A 20,857-nucleotide genomic window follows, 5' to 3' on the forward strand; every position below is an offset into this window, starting at 1 on the left:
ACTCCAGCGTAGACAGGGACCGCCCACCTAACAGCAGAGAGTACAGTTATGGGGAAACTATCAGCCGTGATTGCTCAGGAATGGTAGGGGCTAGAGAAAAAATTCCAACTGCGCCAGAATCTGTGGAGCAGCGCCTATTGAAGGATGACAAAGGTGGAGTTGGTGAAAGGTCCCCCTTTAATTCTATGTAAGTAGAACCTTTGGAGCTTTCCATCAGAAGACGAGAACTCTGACCGTTATAAAAATAAGAAATGAAGCAAAAAGCCCTGATGATAAAAGAGACATTGTAATAAATGATCCAATATAGACAATAACTAAAGGTTTCTGAATAAAAAAGTTCTGATTATAGATTCTCTATCACGTTACACACTTAACCATCTAGTTTCCTGCATAAAATGTTTCGCTTTCCATTGAGTAATCTGAGGTCCATTATTGTAGGATTGTGTAAATATCCCACACAGGTCAGAGGTGAGAGGTCGTCCTAATAAAGTATTGACCTATTTACAAAGCACATTCCAGAAAAGAGAAAAATAAAGTCTGACATTGATCTCCAGTGCGGCCGGATGATACAGAAGCGATGCGAGAACCTGCAGACGTCTGAAGATCGTACGCTATGTTTCCAGTGTGAATGTCTAATTTGTGTAAGCCCCCCCCCCCCCCCCTGCCCCGCCTGTGCCCCTCGCCCCGTCCAGGCGCTCATGTGCATTGTGTGTTCCTACCGTCAGTCCTGAAGGAAGAAAAAAAAAATATATATTTTTTTTAAAAAAGTTTCCCAATTAGGCGTCTACGGGGTCGAGAACCAGGCGGGGTTTATGTCCTGGCGGCATGGGTGGTTTACGTGGTGGGTTATCCTCAAAATCATCATCATCTTCGCCCTCATCCTCCTGGTGGTATTGTTGCTGTTGCTGTATTTGCTTCTTTTGCTGTGTCTGCTGGTCAGGATCTTCCTCTTCCTCATCTCTTTCTCTAAGGGATCAACCAATCAGAAACACAGATGAGATTTTACTTATGGAATGAAATCATGGCTCATACTCCAATTGCATCTAGAGCTGCATCCAAAACCCTACTGGGTGAACATAACATCACCGTAATTCATAGTGCCTGGTATAGACATCTCCCGCAGCACAAGGCCTTCCCAACCAGATGGGGCTGCATGGAGATTTTGAAGGCAGCTCTGGATGTGACCAGTTATCTTACATAGGTGCTGTATTCTAGACCTCTTGGCAAGTAGAACCATCTTGGCCGCTGAGTTTCGCTCCCTGTCTTTTTTGCATCCATTTCTATCACCCCCAAATGCAGTCACTGCCACCATCAAGCTCCATCTTTTCCTGCAGAATCGGTCACTGACTAGGTGACTGAATGCAGAGGGAATAGTAAAAGTAAATGCAAAAATAGCTTTCTGCCAGCAGAGGGCGCATCGCAGGAGTGTGTATTGTATGGGCCGAGAAGTGAAAGGGAAAGCCTTGCTGTGACTGTATAGGAAAGGTGGGCACGGTAGAGTCTCGCTGTGACTGTATAGGAAATGTGGGCACGGTAGAGTCTCGCTGTGACTGTATAGGAAATGTGAGCACGGTAGAGTCTCGCTGTGACTGTATAGGAAATGTGGGCACGGTAGAGTCTCGCTGTGACTGTATAGGAAATGTGGGCACGGTAGAGTCTCGCTGTGACTGTATAGGAAAGGTGGGCACGGTAGAGTCTCGCTGTGACTGTATAGGAAAGGTGGGCATGGTAGAGTCTCGCTGTGTCTGCACAGGATAGGTGGGCACGTTATAGAGTCTCGCTGTTGCTTTATAGGAAAGGTGGGCACGGTAGAGTCTCGCTGTGGCTGTATAGGAAAGGTGGGCACGGTAGAGTCTCGCTGTGACTGTATAGGAAAGGTGGGCACGGTAGAGTCTCGCTGTGCCTGTATAGGAAATGTGGGCACGGTAGAGTCTCGCTGTGACTGTATAGGAAAGGTGGGCACGGTAGAGTCTCGCTGTGGCTGTATAGGAAAGGTGGGCACGGTAGAGTCTCGCTGTGGCTGTATAGGAAAGGTGGGCACGGTAGAGTCTCGCTGTGGCTGTATAGGAAAGGTGGGCACGGTAGAGTCTCGCTGTGACTGTATAGGAAAGGTGGGCACGGTAGAGTCTCGCTGTGTCTGTATAGGAAAGGTGGGCACGGTAGAGTCTCGCTGTGACTGTATAGGAAAGGTGGGCACGGTAGAGTCTCGCTGTGACTGTATAGGAAATGTGGGCACGGTAGAGTCTCGCTGTGACTGTATAGGAAATGTGGGCACGGTAGAGTCTCGCTGTGACTGTATAGGAAATGTGGGCACGGTAGAGTCTCGCTGTGACTGTATAGGAAAGGTGGGCACGGTAGAGTCTCGCTGTGGCTGTATAGGAAAGGTGGGCACGGTAGAGTCTCGCTGTGGCTGTATAGGAAAGGTGGGCACGGTAGAGTCTCGCTGTGACTGTATAGGAAAGGTGGGCACGGTAGAGTCTCGCTGTGTCTGTATAGGAAAGGTGGGCACGGTAGAGTCTCGCTGTGACTGTATAGGAAAGGTGGGCACGGTAGAGTCTCGCTGTGACTGTATAGGAAATGTGGGCACGGTAGAGTCTCGCTGTGACTGTATAGGAAATGTGGGCACGGTAGAGTCTCGCTGTGACTGTATAGGAAATGTGGGCACGGTAGAGTCTCGCTGTGACTGTATAGGAAAGGTGGGCACGGTAGAGTCTCGCTGTGGCTGTATAGGAAAGGTGGGCACGGTAGAGTCTCGCTGTGGCTGTATAGGAAAGGTGGGCACGGTAGAGTCTCGCTGTGGCTGTATAGGAAAGGTGGGCACGGTAGAGTCTCGCTGTGACTGTATAGGAAAGGTGGGCACGGTAGAGTCTCGCTGTGTCTGTATAGGAAAGGTGGGCACGGTAGAGTCTCGCTGTGACTGTATAGGAAATGTGGGCACGGTAGAGTCTCGCTGTGACTGTATAGGAAATGTGGGCACGGTAGAGTCTCGCTGTGACTGTATAGGAAAGGTGGGCACGGTAGAGTCTCGCTGTGACTGTATAGGAAAGGTGGGCATGGTAGAGTCTCGCTGTGTCTGCACAGGATAGGTGGGCACGTTATAGAGTCTCGCTGTTGCTTTATAGGAAAGGTGGGCACGGTAGAGTCTCGCTGTGGCTGTATAGGAAAGGTGGGCACGGTAGAGTCTCGCTGTGACTGTATAGGAAAGGTGGGCACGGTAGAGTCTCGCTGTGCCTGTATAGGAAAGGTGGGCACGGTAGAGTCTCGCTGTGGCTGTATAGGAAAGGTGGGCACGGTAGAGTCTCGCTGTGACTGTATAGGAAAGGTGGGCACGGTAGAGTCTCGCTGTGTCTGTATAGGAAAGGTGGGCACGGTAGAGTCTCACTGTGACTGTATAGGAAAGGTGGGCACGGTAGAGTCTCGCTGTGGCTGTATAGGAAAGGTGGGCACGGTAGAGTCTCGCTGTGGCTGTATAGGAAAGGTGGGCACGGTAGAGTCTCACTGTGACTGTATAGGAAAGGTGGGCACGGTAGAGTCTCGCTGTGGCTGTATAGGAAAGGTGGGCACGGTAGAGTCTCGCTGTGTCTGTATAGGAAAGGTGGGCACGGTAGAGTCTCGCTGTGACTGTATAGGAAAGGTGGGCACGGTAGAGTCTCGCTGTGTCTGTCTGCTTAGGGTAGCCCAGTGATCACCACAAGGTTTGGCTGTAACTTGCAGCCAGAAATCCAGCAGGTTTGCATTTTTTGCTTTAGTTTAGGTTGCAATGTATCACATGACCAAAGTCGCCGTACAGCCGCAGCCTTACAATGGGAAACACAAACTTACGCCATCTCATAGTCTTCCTTGTCGTTGCCGTCCCGGCAGCAGCAGCAGTAAGCGATGATACCGATGACTATGATGCCGGCGACGCTCCCCCCGATCACTCCAGCATACAGCGCAATGTTCATGGAGGCTGTGCCAGAAGAAAGAAGACAGACAATTAATAGGAAGACTAAAAAAATGTAAATCCTTCTGTGGAGTCTGTCGGGTTTACTATATTCTGCAATTTCCACTCTGACCACTAAGCTTAATAATAGAGCACCACTTGCCAATTCTGGAGAGATTTTCTTTGCAGCAGTCACCTGTACAGATAACACCATTGACCCATCATTACATCATTACTCACAATAGATGAGGTCACAGCTTATCTCCTCCCCCTTCCCGCACTGAGCATGTCTAGAAAACTCTTCCATAGACAGCAATGAGTCAGCTCTGGTCTATTGCAGCCTATGGCCCTGTAAAGCAGGTCACTAAATGCTGCAAACAGAACAGCGACGCTCAGACAAGATGGCCGCCCCAGAATCATGGACAGAAAATAGAAGTAAGAAAAACAAAAATCAGAAAGTAAAATCCCTTTAGGTCAGTTCCTATTGGTAATAACAGGTCCTGGTGGCATCTTACGTGGCATGACGGCCAGGGTCATGTTGCAGGAGTCACTGCTGACTCTATTACTGGACGTGCAGATGAAGAATCCCGAGGAATCCATGGAAAGGTTTTTTAAAGTCAGTTCTCCTTTGTCTAAAATAGGAAGGAAACAATCAGTAAGTAGCAGTAAGCAATGCAGTGCGGGGGACCTGGGTTCAAATCCCACCCTATGCAACATCAGCAGGGGGCTTGTATGCACTTGTCTCATAGTGGCCCCTGCACACAGTATTATCCCCCATAGTGGCCCCTGCACACAGTATTATCCCCCATAGTGGCCCCTGCACACAGTATTATCCCCCATAGTGGCCCCTGCACACAGTATTATACCCCATAGTGGCCCCTGCACACAGTATTATACCCCATAGTGGCCCCTGCACACAGTATTATACCCCATAGTGGCCCCTGCACACAGTATTATGTCCCATAGTGGCCCCTGCACACAGTATTATGTCCCATAGTGGCCCCTGCACACAGTATTATCCCCCATAGTGGCCCCTGCACACAGTATTATCCCCATAGAGTCCCCTGCACACAGTATTATCCCCCATAGTGACCCCTGCACACAGTATTATCCCCCATAGTGGTCCCTGCACACAGTATTATGTCCCATAGTGGTCCCTGCACACAGTATTATGTCCCATAGTGGCCCCTGCACACAGTATTATCCCCCATAGTGGCCCCTGCACACAGTATTATCCCCATAGAGTCCCCTGCACACAGTATTATCCCCCATAGTGACCCCTGCACACAGTATTATCCCCCATAGTGGTCCCTGCACACAGTATTATGTCCCATAGTGGTCCCTGCACACAGTATTATGTCCCATAGTGGTCCCTGCACACAGTATTATGTCCCATAGTGGCCCCTGCACACAGTATTATGTCCCATAGTGGCCCCTGCACACAGTATTATGTCCCATAGTGGCCCCTGCACACAGTATTATGTCCCATAGTGGCCCCTGCACACAGTATTATCCCCCATAGTGGCCCCTGCACACAGTATTATCCCCCATAGTGGCCCCTGCACACAGTATTATCCCCCATAGTGGCCCCTGCACACAGTATTATCCCCCATAGTGGCCCCTGCACACAGTATTATCCCCCATAGTGGCCCCTGCACACAGTATTATCCCCCATAGTGGCCCCTGCACACAGTATTATGTCCCATAGTGGCCCCTGCACACAGTATTATGCCCCATAGTGTCCCCTGCACACAGTATTATGCCCCATAGTGGCCCCTGCACACAGTATTATGCCCCATAGTGGCCCCTGCACACAGTATAATCCCCCATAGTGGCCCCTGCACACAGTATTATCCCCCATAGTGACCCCTGCACACAGTATTATGTCCCATAGTGGCCCCTGCACACAGTATTATGTCCCATAGTGGCCCCTGCACACAGTATTATGTCCCATAGTGGCCCCTGCACACAGTATTATGTCCCATAGTGGCCCCTGCACACAGTATTATCCCCCATAGTGGCCCTTGCACACAGTATTATCCCCCATAGTGGCCCCTGCACACAGTATAATGTCCCATAGTGACCCCTGCACACAGTATTATGTCCCATAGTGACCCCTGCACACAGTATTATGTCCCATAGTGGCCCCTGCACACAGTATTATGTCCCATAGTGACCCCTGCACACAGTATTATGTCCCATAGTGGCCCCTGCACACAGTATTATGTCCCATAGTGACCCCTGCACACAGTATTATGTCCCATAGTGACCCCTGCACACAGTATTATGTCCCATAGTGGCCCCTGCACACAGTATTATGTCCCATAGTGACCCCTGCACACAGTATTATGTCCCATAGTGGCCCCTGCACACAGTATAATGTCCCATAGTGGCCCCTGCACACAGTATTATCCCCCATAGTGGCCCCTGCACACAGTATTATGTCCCATAGTGGCCCCTGCACACAGTATTACGTCCCATAGTGACCCCTGCACACAGTATTATCCCCCATAGTGGCCCCTGCACACAGTATTATCCCCCATAGTGGCCCCTGCACACAGTATTATGTCCCATAGTGGCCCCTGCACACAGTATTACGTCCCATAGTGACCCCTGCACACAGTATTATGTCCCATAGTGACCCCTGCACACAGTATTATACCCCATAGTGTCCCCTGCACACAGTATTATCCCCCATAGTGACCCCTGCACACAGTATTATGTCCCATAGTGACCCCTGCACACAGTATTATACCCCATAGTGACCCCTGCACACAGTATTATACCCCATAGTGGCCCCTGCACACAGTATTATCCCCCATAGTGACCCCTGCACACAGTATTATGTCCCATAGTGGCCCCTGCACACAGTATTATGTCCCATAGTGGCCCCTGCACACAGTATTATGTCCCATAGTGGCCCCTGCACACAGTATTATCCCCCATAGTGGCCCCTGCACACAGTATTATGTCCCATAGTGGCCCCTGCACACAGTATTATACCCCATAGTGGCCCCTGATTTCATCACTGAGCCTTACAATAGATAGTTTTGTAACTGGAATCCAATGATCTCCTTATAGATGAGACTGGGGGAGGGGTGCGCTATGTTGTTATTGGGTGTAAATGTTTTATATGTTTGTGTAAGGGGAAGAAATTTAAATTTTTTGACGAAAAATTGCTCAAAAAATACTTTTAATAGTTTCTACTACATAATATGTGCTGAATATGGAACATCAATAAAAATATGGAAATTAAAAATAAAATAAAAGTCGTTCACATCAATGTTACGAGAAATTAGTAAAATGCCAAAATAATAAAAACTTAAAAGTGGAAAAATAAGATTTCCTGCGACACTGAGAATGTGACGTCACCATAAGCAACAATGTAACAGATTATCTGCGAGCGAAGCCGCGAGGATTCTACTAGAATGTAACAAGAGAAAGATACACAAGACCCCGACCCAGGATTAAAGGGGTCTCCAGGGTGTAAGACACAGATTCATGTCAGTGACATGCAAATGAGGTTGACCTTTTGCTTTGGAATTCCAAGGCCATTAAGACATCACTAGAACATGATGACATCACAGCGGTGGCGATGGTATAGATAGAGCTGACACTACAGGAGCCGCTCAGAGGATGGCGACAGATGAAGATGTCCAGACTGAGGAGAGAACTACAACAGGTAAGTCCTATAGGGGGCGTCCATGCTGGGGGGGAACAGGTATATCCTATAGGGGGCGTCCATGCTGGGGGGAACATGTATGTCCTGTAGGGGACGTCCATGCTGGGGAGAACAGGTATGTCCTATAGGGGGCGTCCATGCTGGGGGGAACATGTATGTCCTGTAGGGGACGTCCATGCTGGGGAGAACAGGTATGTCCTATAGGGGGTGTCCATGCTGGGGAGAACAGGTATGTCCTATAGGGGGTGTCCATGCTGGGGAGAACAGGTATATCCTATAGGGGGTGTCCATGCTGGGGAGAACAGGTATGTCCTATAGGGGGCGTCCATGCTGGGGAGAACAGGTATGTCCTATAGGGGGCGTCCATGCTGGGGAGAACAGGTATATCCTATAGGGGGTGTCCATGCTGGGGAGAACAGGTATGTCCTATAGGGGGCGTCCATGCTGGGGAGAACAGGTATGTCCTATAGGGGGCGTCCATGCTGGGGGGGGAACAGGTATGTCCTATAGGGGGCGTACATGCTGGGGGGAACAGGTATGTCCTATAGGGGGCGTCCATGCTGGGGGGAACATGTATGTCCTGTAGGGGGCGTCCATGCTGGGGAGAACAGGTATGTCCTATAGGGGGCGTCCATGCTGGGGAGAACAGGTATGTCCTATAGGGGGCGTCCATGCTGGGGGGAATTTGGGATTCACTGTAGCTAGATGTAAGCTTCCTCTAGATATAGCTTCTGTGGCTCCTATTTATTATACTAGTAATACCGCACTATGGATGACATCACACAGGCAGATTTGTTCTTCCTTTATCTGTCCCGTTCCATTTGGATCCACTCCTGGCAGTAAAAACTGCTCCAAAACTGCCCGTGTGATTATAGCCATACGAGTTATTGTGAGCGCCCCCCATAGGCCCGGGAAAGAGGAGCCAAATTCTACAAACAAAAGTGACGGGAACAACACTGGAAATTTCCACTTTAGTAACTCCAAACAACCTGAGATGAATTCTCCCATGGAACATCACTTGTTCGTATGACATCACCAGGCCATGTGACATCACAATGATGGATTTGCATAAACACACCTTACACTGTAACTTATTACTATAGACAAGGTCCGGGCCGGGGACTGGAGGAGGAGAGGTATGGGGGAGACATTGGGGAGGGGATGCAGATTTTGTCCTCCATCCTCAGGCGCCAGCTATGAGCTCTACTATATTGGTGCCATAAATTATTTCCTGACCTATAGAAATCTGAGGTCCTATGGGAGGCTCCGCCCCTTTTTATACCATAAACATAACAGTTACAATGGCAGAGATAACTCCTCCCTCACTTGTGATGTCATTACCTGGGGCCGGTCACATGACATGTCTATTGTATTGTGAATGGCTTGATGTTTGTGTAATGGTGATGATGTCATGTTTTACAATCACTCACGTTCTATATATCACTTTATTTCAGCCTCTCCATAAGCGTATGGACGGAGCGGCCACCTCCACAAGCTTCTAGAGGTAAGTACTGGAGCGTCATACTCCACTGGGAAGCTCAGGGGTGGGGTTTACAAGCTCATGGGCGGGGCTTAGAAACTCAGGGGTTGGGTTTACAAGCTCATGGGTGGGGCTTAGAAGCTATGAGGTGGGGCTATGGCAGTCAGGGTGCAGTGGAGAGAAATCATTTTGATTTTCCCTTTGTTTTGTTTTTTTATTTGCAGAAGTTCTTTACGCAAAGTCTTCTCCACACACACAGGTGTTAGACTAGGGAATGGAGCGTTCCTTCCTTTAGATTGTAAGCTCCTTGGAGCAGGGCAGACATTAATGATGGTTTCCTTTAGATTGTAAGCTCAGAAGAGCAGGGCTGGTCTTATCATGGAAGGTTGGAAGGAACTCTCCGGAATAGATTGTAAGCCTTTGAAATCAATACTGACTTTATTGGCAGGAATCCTCTCTTTAGTCCAGGGCTAATGGTCACCAGGATGGCTCCTATCTCTGAGGTCGGGGCTACATGGCGGCTTTGGCTGCGGCATATGTCATGTGCTTGGAGATTACAGTTTCAGGTCTTTTCCATTAAATGGAAGGGAATGTGGTTGTGTTATGACAAGCAAGTCATCTGCTATGTTCTGGCGGTGGTTGCAATGGTGGTCCCCCCATCATTGAGCCCTTGTGAGTCATCGAGACACAACCACATTCGCGTTACTGGCGGGTTTGCCGGCCGCACTACACATAGGTATTTGGCTGCGTGATGTGTGCTTAGATGCATGAAGTTGCTGAGTAGCTCCTGCCCTGGGGATGGCTTCTATCTCTGAGGTCGGGGCTACATGGCGGCTTTGGCTGCGGCATGTGTCATGTGGTTGGATATCGTAGTGTTAGCGCTTTTTCCGTTTAATGGAAGTGAATGTGGTTGGGTTATGACGAGCAAGTCATCTGCTATGTTCTGGCGGTGGTTGCAATGGCGGTCTGACTGTCATTGAGCCCTTGTGAGTCATCGAGACACAACCACATTCATGTCACTGGCGGTAATGCCGGTATTTGACCATGACACGGTGGTCTCTGACTGTGTGATGTGTGTTGTGGCTGAAGTTGTCGTGTAGCCCCTGCCCCGGGGATAAGCCGCCATCATGGTCACCATTTATTAGGTATTATCATAGAGAGGATTCCTTATATTAGTCTGTAAGCTCTCCGGAGCAGGAGGGGGTTGTTTTATATTACATACATGTCACTATATACATGTATATATACGTCGTGAGCGTTCAGGCTCCTGCAAAGAAGAAGAGGAGGAGAGAAGAGCTCCGACTGCAAAGAAGAAGAGGAGAGAAGAGCTCCGACTGCAGAGACGAGGAGGAAAGAAGAAGAGCTGGGGGGGGCTAGCGGGTATGAGGGGGGGGGCAATGTCAGGCATTTGGATATTAATATAATTGTTGTAATTCCATGTACCTCACCCGCGGTTGGGGTGGGGGGGGACGACTGGTGGGTATGGGGGGGGGCAATGTAGGTCATTTGGATATTATGTTGTTATATACACATCTATATACATTGTGAGCCTTCGGGCAGTATCTCTAGACTGTAAGCTCTTCGGAGCAGGTTTCGGCTCAGCAGCAGGCAGAGGGATAGACATGGTCCAGGGTTATATTGCCGATCGCCATATTTGGGGTCAGGAAGGAATTATTTTTTCCCCTGAGACTCAGATCTCCGGGGTTTTCTTCGCCTTCCTCTGGATCATTGGGTTGGGGTTCTTATCTCAGGACCTTATTTATGGAGGGTCAGATGGACCATCACAGGAGCTCCGACTCCATGGACCTGAGAGAAGAAGCACAACCCCCATCATTTAGTAGGATATAATACAAGGCCTTATTATTAGTAATGGCCCCTCTACTTACTGCTAATAAAGGGAGAACATGATGTGTTTCCGGGTCAGATGGAGCAGACGGTCTAGTAACAGGTCACTGGTCTGTGATACTAAATCGTCTCCTCCATCAGTCACTGAAGCAATAGAAGACATCGGACGTTCCCCTTCACCACCATTTAGTTAGTTAGGTTTGCTTTGTAAGGGTAAGTTCACACCGGGATTTTTTGGTCAGGGCGTAATCGCCTCAAAACCCTGACCAAAAAGATGGCCGCTCAGGAGCGACGCGCTCATTCTTCAGGCGGAGTCACCTCGCGGTGCGGCCTGAAGACTCTCCCTCCTCCGGACATTCATTGGGCCTAATCCGGAGCGGAGTGCGCGGCTGGATACTGGTGCAGTGCTCCGGCTTTCAGTCGCGGCTATGCGGTTTTTGGATCGGACCCTGAGGCGGCCTCCACCTCAAGTGCCGATCCAAAAAACTCAGTGTGAACTTACCCTTAGGCTGCGCTACATGGAGATTTTTTGTCAGGAAACGGACTCAAATTCTTCTTCCAAAAAACGCCTCACCATATAGCCCTATATACCGCCCTATATACAGCCCTATATACCGCCCTGTATACCGCCCTATATACCGCCCTATATACCGCTCTATATACAGCCCTATATACCGCCCTATATACCGCTCTATATACCGCCCTATATACCGCTCTATATACCGCCCTATATACCGCCCTATATACCGCTCTATATACAGCCCTATATACCGCTCTATATACAGCCCTATATACCGCCTTATATACCGCTCTATATACCGCCCTATATACCGCTCTATATACAGCCCTATATACCGCCCTATATACAGCTTTATGGGGAGGTGTTTTTAGGAGGAGGAATTCCTGACCAAATAACTCCATGTGAATGCAGCCTTAGTTAGTGTAGGGACTCGCAGGACAATGAGGACCCTTGACGTGGGTTGCGAGCTTACGTATTTTTGCCAAAATGTTTTTTTGCACCTTTTTTTTTTTAAAGAACAATGTAATAGAAGTTTTATAAATTTTGGCAGAAATATCACCAATCCCTCATTATTAGAGATGAGCGAACACTAAAATGTTCGATGTTCGAAATGTTGAGTGACACGTGCTGGTGCAAGGCGGGGACGGCACACCGGGAGAAGTTGTGACGGCTAGGAACGGCATAGTGAGGTGCCGCAGTTGCCATCAGGTCCGGGAAGGCCGGAGTTTCAACAAGCCGGAATGCCAACATCTCCTGGGCCAGCAGTTTAGCGATGTTGGCGTTCAAGGCTTGCGCGTGTGGGTGGTTAGCAGTGTATTTCTGCCGCCGCTCCAATGTCTGAGAGATGGTGGGTTGTTGTAAAGAAGCGCCTGATGGTGCCTTTGATGGTGCAGGAGAAGGAGATAAGACAGAAACAGGGGAGGATGAGGGAGAAGTCAACAAAGTGGCGGAGGCAGATGAAGTGATGTCCTGGCTCGTCCTCTGGAGTGCATCGCCAGCACTGTGAGCAGTGGCAGAGGCAGTGGCAGAGGCAGTGGCGTGAACGGCAGGCGGCCTTTGTCCTGCCGTTGCTGCCTGCCACTGATTCCAGTGCTTGGATTCCAAATGACGGCGCATTGAAGTGGTGGACAGGTTGCTCTTCTCAGGGCCCCTACTCGATTTCGAGAGGCAAATTGTGCAGACAACACTATATCTGTCCTCGGCGCATTCCGTGAAAAAACTCCACACCTTTGAGAAACGTGCCCTCGAGGTGGGAGTTTTTCGGGGCTGGGTACGAACTGGAACATCTTGGGAGTTTCCGGGTGTGGCCTGGCTTCGCCTAAGCTGCTGACCTCTGCCTCTGCCTCTAGCTACCCTTTTTGGTGCTACACCTGCCTCAACATCCACACTACTTTCCCAGCTTGACATCCGCCTTGTCCAGGTGGGGTCGGTGTCCTCATCATCCACCACCTCCTCTTCCAACTCCTGTCTCATCTCCTCCTCCCGCACAATGCGCATGTCAACTGGATGCCCTGACGGCAACTGCGTCTCATCGTCGTCGATGAGGGTGGGTTGCTGGTCATCCACCACCAAATCGAACGGAGATGGAGGAGACTCTAGTGTTTGAGCATCTGGACACATGCGAAATGGAGGGGCAGGTTGAGAGACAATGAAAGGAGCGGAGAACAGCTCTGGGGAGCAGGAACAGTTGGGGTTATTGTTCTGTGAAGCTTGGGAATTTTGGGAGGAAGGAGGACAAGACTGTTGGGTAATAGGAGGAGAGGAGGCAGAGTCTGACTGGCTGCTGGACAATGAGCTGTAAGCGTTCTCTGACAGCCATTGCAAGACCTGTTCCTGGTTCTCGGGCCTACTAAGGTTTGTACCCTGCAGTTTAGTTAATGTGGCAAGCAACCCTGGCACTGTGGAGTGGCGCAATGCTTGCTGCCCCACAGGAGTAGGCACGGGACGCCCTGTGGCTTCACCGCTAACTTGCTCCCCAGAACCATTCCCCCGACCTCGCCCACGGCCTCGTCCACGTCCCTTTCCGGGAGCCTTGCGCATTTTAATATGCTTTCCTTGCTTAAACACACTCAGAACCTGGGTGTTTATGCCAAAATCAACAAATTAAGGGGGGATGCAGGCCCCAATGTATTTGGGGAATTAACACTCCAAACCTGGCACTATATGCCAATAGCAAGAATTGAGGGTGTATGTAGCCCCAATGTTATTGTTAGGGGATATACACACAGTGTATTCAAGTTAGTTTCAGGGGTGGGGGTGGGGGTGCACACTGTTGGAACATGGATTGGGGGTATATAGGGTCTTTGGGAATACACTTTCAGTGTATGCCACTCAGGATCCTCCACACTGTGGAAAGCTGGGTTGCGCAGATTGAGCCTGTCAATGCCACGTTACAGTGATGGACACTGACAAGACACTGGAATGTAGCTCTTGAAAGAGCTGTTGGTTTTCTTCTCCTTCCTATCCTATCCCTGCCTACCAGCCAATGACTATATACGTTTGTTTTTTCGATGCCTCCGTTGTCCTAGTTCCTGTCCCACCTCCCCTGCACAGTTATTGGTGTAAAAAAAGCACCAGGGAAGGCAGGAGGGGAATCAAATTTTTACTGCGTTTACCGCATGGTATTCGACCAAGTACGAGTATTTCAAATACCGTAATATTTCATGGAATACCTACTCACTCATCTCTAGTGCTAAGATGCAATACCAGACACAACCATGAACAGGAGTGGCGCTGTCCCTGGAAAACAGCAGACCTTTATTTGTAATCTAAAATAACCCCTATAAACGCCCTATTGTGTGCAGCGCTGTGGAGTATGTGAGCGCTATATAGATACCTATGACTGCAGTCTGCGGTAATGGCCGTTCCACATTCTGTGGGCTGTAGCTTTTCCATGCATAGTTGGGGGCCGGGGACCCTTCCTCAGAGTTACAGGTCAGTTTGATGTCCTGGCCATATTCTGCCGTCCCGACAATTGCACAAACTGGTTTGGATGGAGCAACTGGAGGAAACAAAACACAAAAACAACGTTATCGCAATTAACTCCTAATGCCCTGACAAACAGTAGAATTCTGGAAAGATCCCAAAGAGAGACGAGTCCCCGGGTGTGTGCCCTCCCCCAAAGAGAAGGAATCCCTGGGGACGTGACCTCCCCCAAAGAGAAGGAATCCCCGGGGACGTGACCTCCCCCAAAGAGAAGGAATCCCTGGGGACGTGACCTCCCCCAAAGAGAAGGAATCCCCGGGTGTGTGCCCTCCCCCAAAGAGAAGGAATCCCTGGGGACGTGACCTCCCCCAAAGAGAAGGAATCCCCGGGTGTGTGCCCTCCCCCAAAGAGAAGGAATCCCCGGGTGTGTGCCCTCCCCCAAAGAGAAGGAATCCCTGGGGACGTGATCTCCCCTGAAGAGAAGGAAACCCCGTGGACGTGATCTCCCCCGAAGAGAAGGAATCCCCGGGTGTGTGCCCTCCCCCAAAGAGAAGGAATCCCCGGGGACGTGACCTCCCCCAAAGAGAAGGAATCCCCGGGGACGTGACCTCCCCCAAAGAGAAGGAATCCCCGGGTGTGTGCCCTCCCCCAAAGAGAAGGAATCCCTGGGGACGTGACCTCCCCCAAAGAGAAGGAATCCCCGGGTGTGTGCCCTCCCCCAAAGAGAAGGAATCCCTGGGGACGTGACCTCCCCCAAAGAGAAGGAATCCCCGGGTGTGTGCCCTCCCCCAAAGAGAAGGAATCCCCGGGTGTGTGCCCTCCCCCAAAGAGAAGGAATCCCTGGGGACGTGATCTCCCCCGAAGAGAAGGAATCCCCGGGTGTGTGCCCTCCCCCAAAGAGAAGGAATCCCTGGGGACGTGACCTCCCCCAAAGAGAAGGAATCCCCGGGGACGTGACCTCCCCCAAAGAGAAGGAATCCCTGGGGACGTGACCTCCCCCAAAGAGAAGGAATCCCCGGGTGTGTGCCCTCCCCCAAAGAGAAGGAATCCCCAGGTGTGTGACCCCCCAAAGAGAAGGAATCCCCAGGGATGTGAACCCCCCCCCCCCCAAAGAGAAGGAAACCCCAGGTGTGTGACCCCCCAAAGAGAAGGAAATTCCAGGGACATGACCGCCCCCAAAGAGAACAAAGACCCCAGATGTAAAAGAGAATTTCATAACAGGAATCCAGACCCATATACAGTAGCAGTAATTGCTCTATTTTGGCAGCCTGACCCCAGCAGTTTTGCTTATTGTTCAGGGTCTCCTCGGGGGCCGTCTTATTGGATTTTCCAGGGGAGTAGGCGCCCAGTTCTGACACCGCTTTTCATCTGATGACCCCCCTCCCTACAATGATCTGATCTCTGCTAGATCCGCCAGCAATCCTCTGCAGGGTAATCCAGCAGCAAGTGATCAATACAGCGCCGCCACAGGAGAAATGATGCATTACAGGGATTTCACTGAAATCTCTCTCTCCAATGTGAGAGACTCTTGTAGCCAATGGTTATAAACAAGGGACCCCTCTGTTAACCCTTTAACCTTCCCATATTACATTATTACCACGGTCTGTCTTGTACAGGAATCTCACAGTCACTACGACTATCATTGGACCTACCCAAGATGACAAGGTCCATTTTGGCAGTGCGGGTCCCTGGAAAGTCTTGTGCAGTCTCTACGTCGCACTTATATGTCCCATTGTCTTCCATCCTAAGCTGCTCGATGAGAATGGAGGCGTTCTTTAATAAGTAGCTGTTGTTAAAGGACACCCGGCCCTTATAGGCGTCATCGCTAAAAAAGTCTCCTCCAAGGTAAGTGATTGCCACAGTCTGAAAGAAACCGAGAAACTCATTAGTGAGCCTTCCCCTTTAAGTTACTATGTCTGCGGATGACGTGATGATCTGAGATAACACTTGCAGTACCATTTTTCACCAGATGGTGGAGAGATCTCCCCATAGAAGTCAATGCAACAGCGCCCCCCTTAAACATACAAAGCATATCCTTTATATCCGTTCTGAGCTGTTACTTCTCACATTTGTGGTGCTGCGGGAAGTTTTCCTCATTCCCTGCAAGTGGCGAGGGGGGAAAGGGGGGAATGTACTAGAAGGAACAAAATCCACCGAATAATCTGCAGCCGCTCACTAATTCCATGCACTCGTTATATAATGGCGCATATACAGCGGTGTACTCTGTCTCCCTCTTCTGGCTGATCTGCAGCACTGCATTTCCATTATATTTAAAGTTTTTTTGTTTTTTGGGGGGAGGGGTATTATAGTATATGGAAGAGGCCATTGATCCCTCTCACCTAGGACGCAGCTGCTACAACACTCACCCGTCCTATAGTAACGGTACAGACAAATGATAATGTACAGCGAGTAACTCAAGTGATTTATTAGTGAAATACCCATTTTGGGCAGTTCTCATTAACCCCCGATGACCTGGAGGTTCCTCATTATGGTCCCTCATTAGGACTGTCTATGCTTTGCTGTGAGGAGAGACAAGAACGGGAGAGGTGAGTATTTTTTCTGGGGCTCGGCCATAACTCCCAGGATATCCGGTGCTAGGGGGCCCAACATCTAAGGGGCCAACTCTAGAGCTCGGGTGCAGACACTGACGGTTGTGTATAATATATGACACCAGACGCTGCCCCCGTATTACAGTCTGACGTTCCGCTGACGTTACCTCTTCGGGCAGTTTCTTCCAGGATATGGTGCTTTTGCTCATGTCTGTGGCTGTGGTTTGGTAGAGACATTGCAGGACGGCACTCTTCCCTCTCGCAGCATCGACTGATTTTTGGGGCGTTTGTACATTGATGGCACCGACCGCTATCAACACTGCGGGAGAAAAGACAATGAACATGGCGGCCATGACAGGCGGGACTGAGCCCAGAATCACATAAGCTGGAGGACAATAAATAGGGGGGTACAGAAGACTCAGGAGGGGGTGACCCTGCACATGGCGCGTCCTGCTCTCAGCTGAAGCTTTGTTCCTATGTATACAATGCTCTGGGAGCTAAACAGCCGGATCTCCAAAAACATAGCAAACGAGCAGAGAGATTTGTGCGGCTGCCGCTGTCGTGTTGCGCTCACAGAGCGTTGTCTACAATTGTCTCAGAGCAGGACTAGCTAGGCCTTAGTTTGCTACAATGTATCAGTCTGGGGTCGAGGCCGTGGAGCTCACAGGGCATTGTCTGCACTGGGTACAATGGTCTCCTCTTCTCAGAAGGATTAGTATGTACAGGGTTAATTCCTCGGCGTCTTCTCATTCACTGACAGCAAGCAGAGATTGTGGAAATGATGGAAAATAGAAGCCCTGGGAACACGAAACATTTATAATCAGTCTGTATCTATGAGGAGGGCGAGGCCTGGGCGACAGAGTGTCCAGGTGAAAGGGTTATAAAGCACAAAGTATAACAGCACGGTCAGAAACCGCAGGCTACGTCCACATGGCGCAGTCAGAAACCGCGGGCTACGTCCACACGGCGCAGTCTGAAACCGCGGGCTACGTCCACATGGCGCAGTCAGAAACCGCAGGCTACATCCACACGGCGCAGTCAGAAACCGCAGGCTACATCCACATGGCGCAGTCAGAAACCGCAGGCTACATCCACACGGCGCAGTCAGAAACCGCAGGCTACGTCCACACGGCGCAGTCAGAAACCGCAGGCTACGTCCACATGGCGCAGTCAGAAACCGCGGGCTACGTCCACACGGCGCAGTCAGAAACCGCGGGCTACGTCCACACGGCGCAGTCAGAAACCGCGGGCTACATCCACACGGCGCAGTCAGAAACCGCGGGCTACGTCCACATGGCGCAGTCAGAAACCGCAGGCTACGTCCACATGGCGCAGTCAGAAACCGCGGGCTACGTCCACACGGCGCAGTCAGAAACCGCGGGCTACGTCCACACGGCGCAGTCAGAAACCGCAGGCTACGTCCATACGGCGCAGTCAGAAACCGCGGGCTACGTCCACATGGCGCAGTCAGAAACCGCGGGCTACGTCCACACAGCGCCGACCTGACCTCACCCACTATTATCTACAAGGACAGTAAACGCTAAAGATTGCAGCCCTGCACCGAAACGGAGCACTGCTCACACTGAGCCCACTGCCCTGTGTCACACCAGGGGACTATTCAGGATAAGCCCTTATGTCTGTACACAGCAGCTAATACTAGGTTTGGTCATTACGTGACGTACAGTCTGCAGTTTTGGCAGTTTTCCCCTCTGCAGGCCCTATCTGTACCCTCTCTGAGCTGGTGGTGGAGTCTAGCTGATATACACGTCACTACAGCCGCCATACACGTCACTACAGCCGCTACACACGTCACTATAACCGCCATACACGTCACTACAGCCGCCATACACGTCACTACAACCGCCACACACGTCACTACAACCGCCACACACGTCACTACAACCGCCATACACGTCACTACAGCCGCCATACACGTCACTACAGCCGCCATACACGTCACTACAGCCGCCATACACGTCACTACAGCCGCCATACACGTCACTACAGCCGCCATACACGTCACTACAACCGCCACACACGTCACTACAACCGCCACACATGTCACTACAACCGCCATACACGTCACTACAGCCGCCATACACGTCACTACAACCGCCACACACGTCACTACAACCGCCACACACGTCACTATAACCGCCATACACGACTCTATAGCCGCCATACACGTCACTATAGCCGCCATACACGTCACTATAGCCGCCATACACGTCACTATAACCGCCATACACGTCACTATAACCGCCATACACGTCTCTATAGCCGCCATACACGTCTCTATAGCCGCCATACACGTCTCTATAGCCGCCATACATGTCACTACAACCGCCACACACGTCACTACAACCGCCACACATGTCACTACAACCGCCATACACGTCACTATAGCCGCCATACACGTCACTATAGCCGCCATACACGTCACTATAACCGCCATACACGTCACTATAACCGCCATACATGTCTCTATAGCCGCCATACACGTCACTATAACCGCCACACACGTCACTATAGCCGCCATACACGTCACTATAACCGCCATACACGTCACTACAGCCGCCACACACGTCACTATAGCCGCCACACACATCACTATAACCGCCATGTCACTCAAACAGACCCAGAAAGATGCAGGACATATACACAGAAGTACTGACATATCCTAATAAGAATACGGCACTTTGGCTGTGATAGAAAGCTTCTGTTGTGGGGCAGCACAATTCCCAGTAGTATTTACATCTAAACATAGACATAGCAGGAGTTTCAGAGTGAAAGTCAGTTTAGCAGAGGGGGAAGAGCCAGGAAACAGCCTGATAACTGGAGAAAGCAGCATTATTCTCAGAGGAGACATGTTACAACGTTAGGAAACCATCAGCAAGTTGGTGTTGTCAGACTTGAGCACTACTACACCCATCTATTTGGTTATTAGGTTCGTTCCCGTGTCAGTGAGGCAGGCGGTCTGTCTATGTACGTGCTCCGGCAGGCAGCCTACTTCTTGGCAGTTTCCAGTAAAATATTCTTTCTACACTACACAGAAAAACAAAAGTAAAAACAAAGACTACGCCACCGAGTAGCATTTTATAGCCGAACCCCGGCCCCACCTGCATCACAAAGGTCTAGTGTTTTATTGTACAGTAATGATGGTTTTCTTCCTCCTCATTTGGCAATGAAGACGGCGATCGTCATCCGTAATAAGTGACTCACTAAGTGGCGGATTATAAAGCTGTAAGACATGTGGATTATATCATTAGTCACTACAGACCAGGGGTGCAGGTGGGCCAGGAGGGAAAAACTATGATTAATGTCTACTAAACAGCGCCACCACTGACCACAGGACGGGTGCGGCACTGCAGGTTATCGCATTCACTTCAGACGCAGCCTGTGGAGAAGGGTTGTGCGGTTGCTGGAAAGATCAACTTGGGTTTGGCAGAAGTGAGAAGACGCCGTCCCGTCCTGGCAGTGGAGAAAGATCACGGGAGCGGCGCCAACTAGAGATGGGAAGATCCTAAATCCCCCGATCACCGGGTCACGATTTCTGGATTTCAGCAGGTCTGATCTTTTGTTCCAAGAGGCTACAAATGTTGTATTTGCCCAAAGAACATTTGTCGTATGTTTCACGCTGCGGTGACCTCACTGCGCAATTTGTACAAATGCAATGTTACGTAAATTTGGTGACTGCTAAATCCGTAAGAAGCCACCGGAGGCCTCTCAGCAGTTTACTGCCCTCCCCCGACCCCGAGCCGAGCATGTGTGACGGCCAGTTACAAGGAATAGCTGTCGGCTACATTTCGTCAGTATTTGTTCTCAGCAGTGACCCGCTCCTGGCACCCGTCTCCAGGAATGCAATGAACGCCCGTCCGCACCGAGGACATCGGGAGGGGGAGGAGGAGGAGCTGGACATGTGCGGACCCGTCTG

General features: G+C 50.4%; 1 protein-coding gene across 1 annotated transcript in view; it reads right to left on the bottom strand.

The window, feature by feature from the left end:
* Positions 1 to 670: 670 nt before the first annotated feature.
* The window catches only part of GPA33 (glycoprotein A33), a 37,538-nt gene continuing 17,351 nt past the window's right edge, over positions 671 to 20,857 (bottom strand). The window contains exons 2-7 of the mRNA XM_075263277.1: positions 17,091 to 17,242; positions 16,027 to 16,237; positions 14,286 to 14,450; positions 4,438 to 4,554; positions 3,823 to 3,949; positions 671 to 966 (exon numbers count right to left, since the gene is read on the bottom strand). Coding sequence (XP_075119378.1) covers positions 777 to 966; positions 3,823 to 3,949; positions 4,438 to 4,554; positions 14,286 to 14,450; positions 16,027 to 16,237; positions 17,091 to 17,242 — 962 coding nt within the window. The 3' untranslated portion in view covers positions 671 to 776. The remainder of the gene's footprint in view (positions 967 to 3,822; positions 3,950 to 4,437; positions 4,555 to 14,285; positions 14,451 to 16,026; positions 16,238 to 17,090; positions 17,243 to 20,857) is intronic.

The sequence above is a fragment of the Leptodactylus fuscus genome, chromosome 2 (genome assembly GCF_031893055.1).
Source record: "Leptodactylus fuscus isolate aLepFus1 chromosome 2, aLepFus1.hap2, whole genome shotgun sequence".
In the NCBI taxonomy this organism is placed as follows: Eukaryota; Metazoa; Chordata; class Amphibia; order Anura; family Leptodactylidae; genus Leptodactylus; species Leptodactylus fuscus.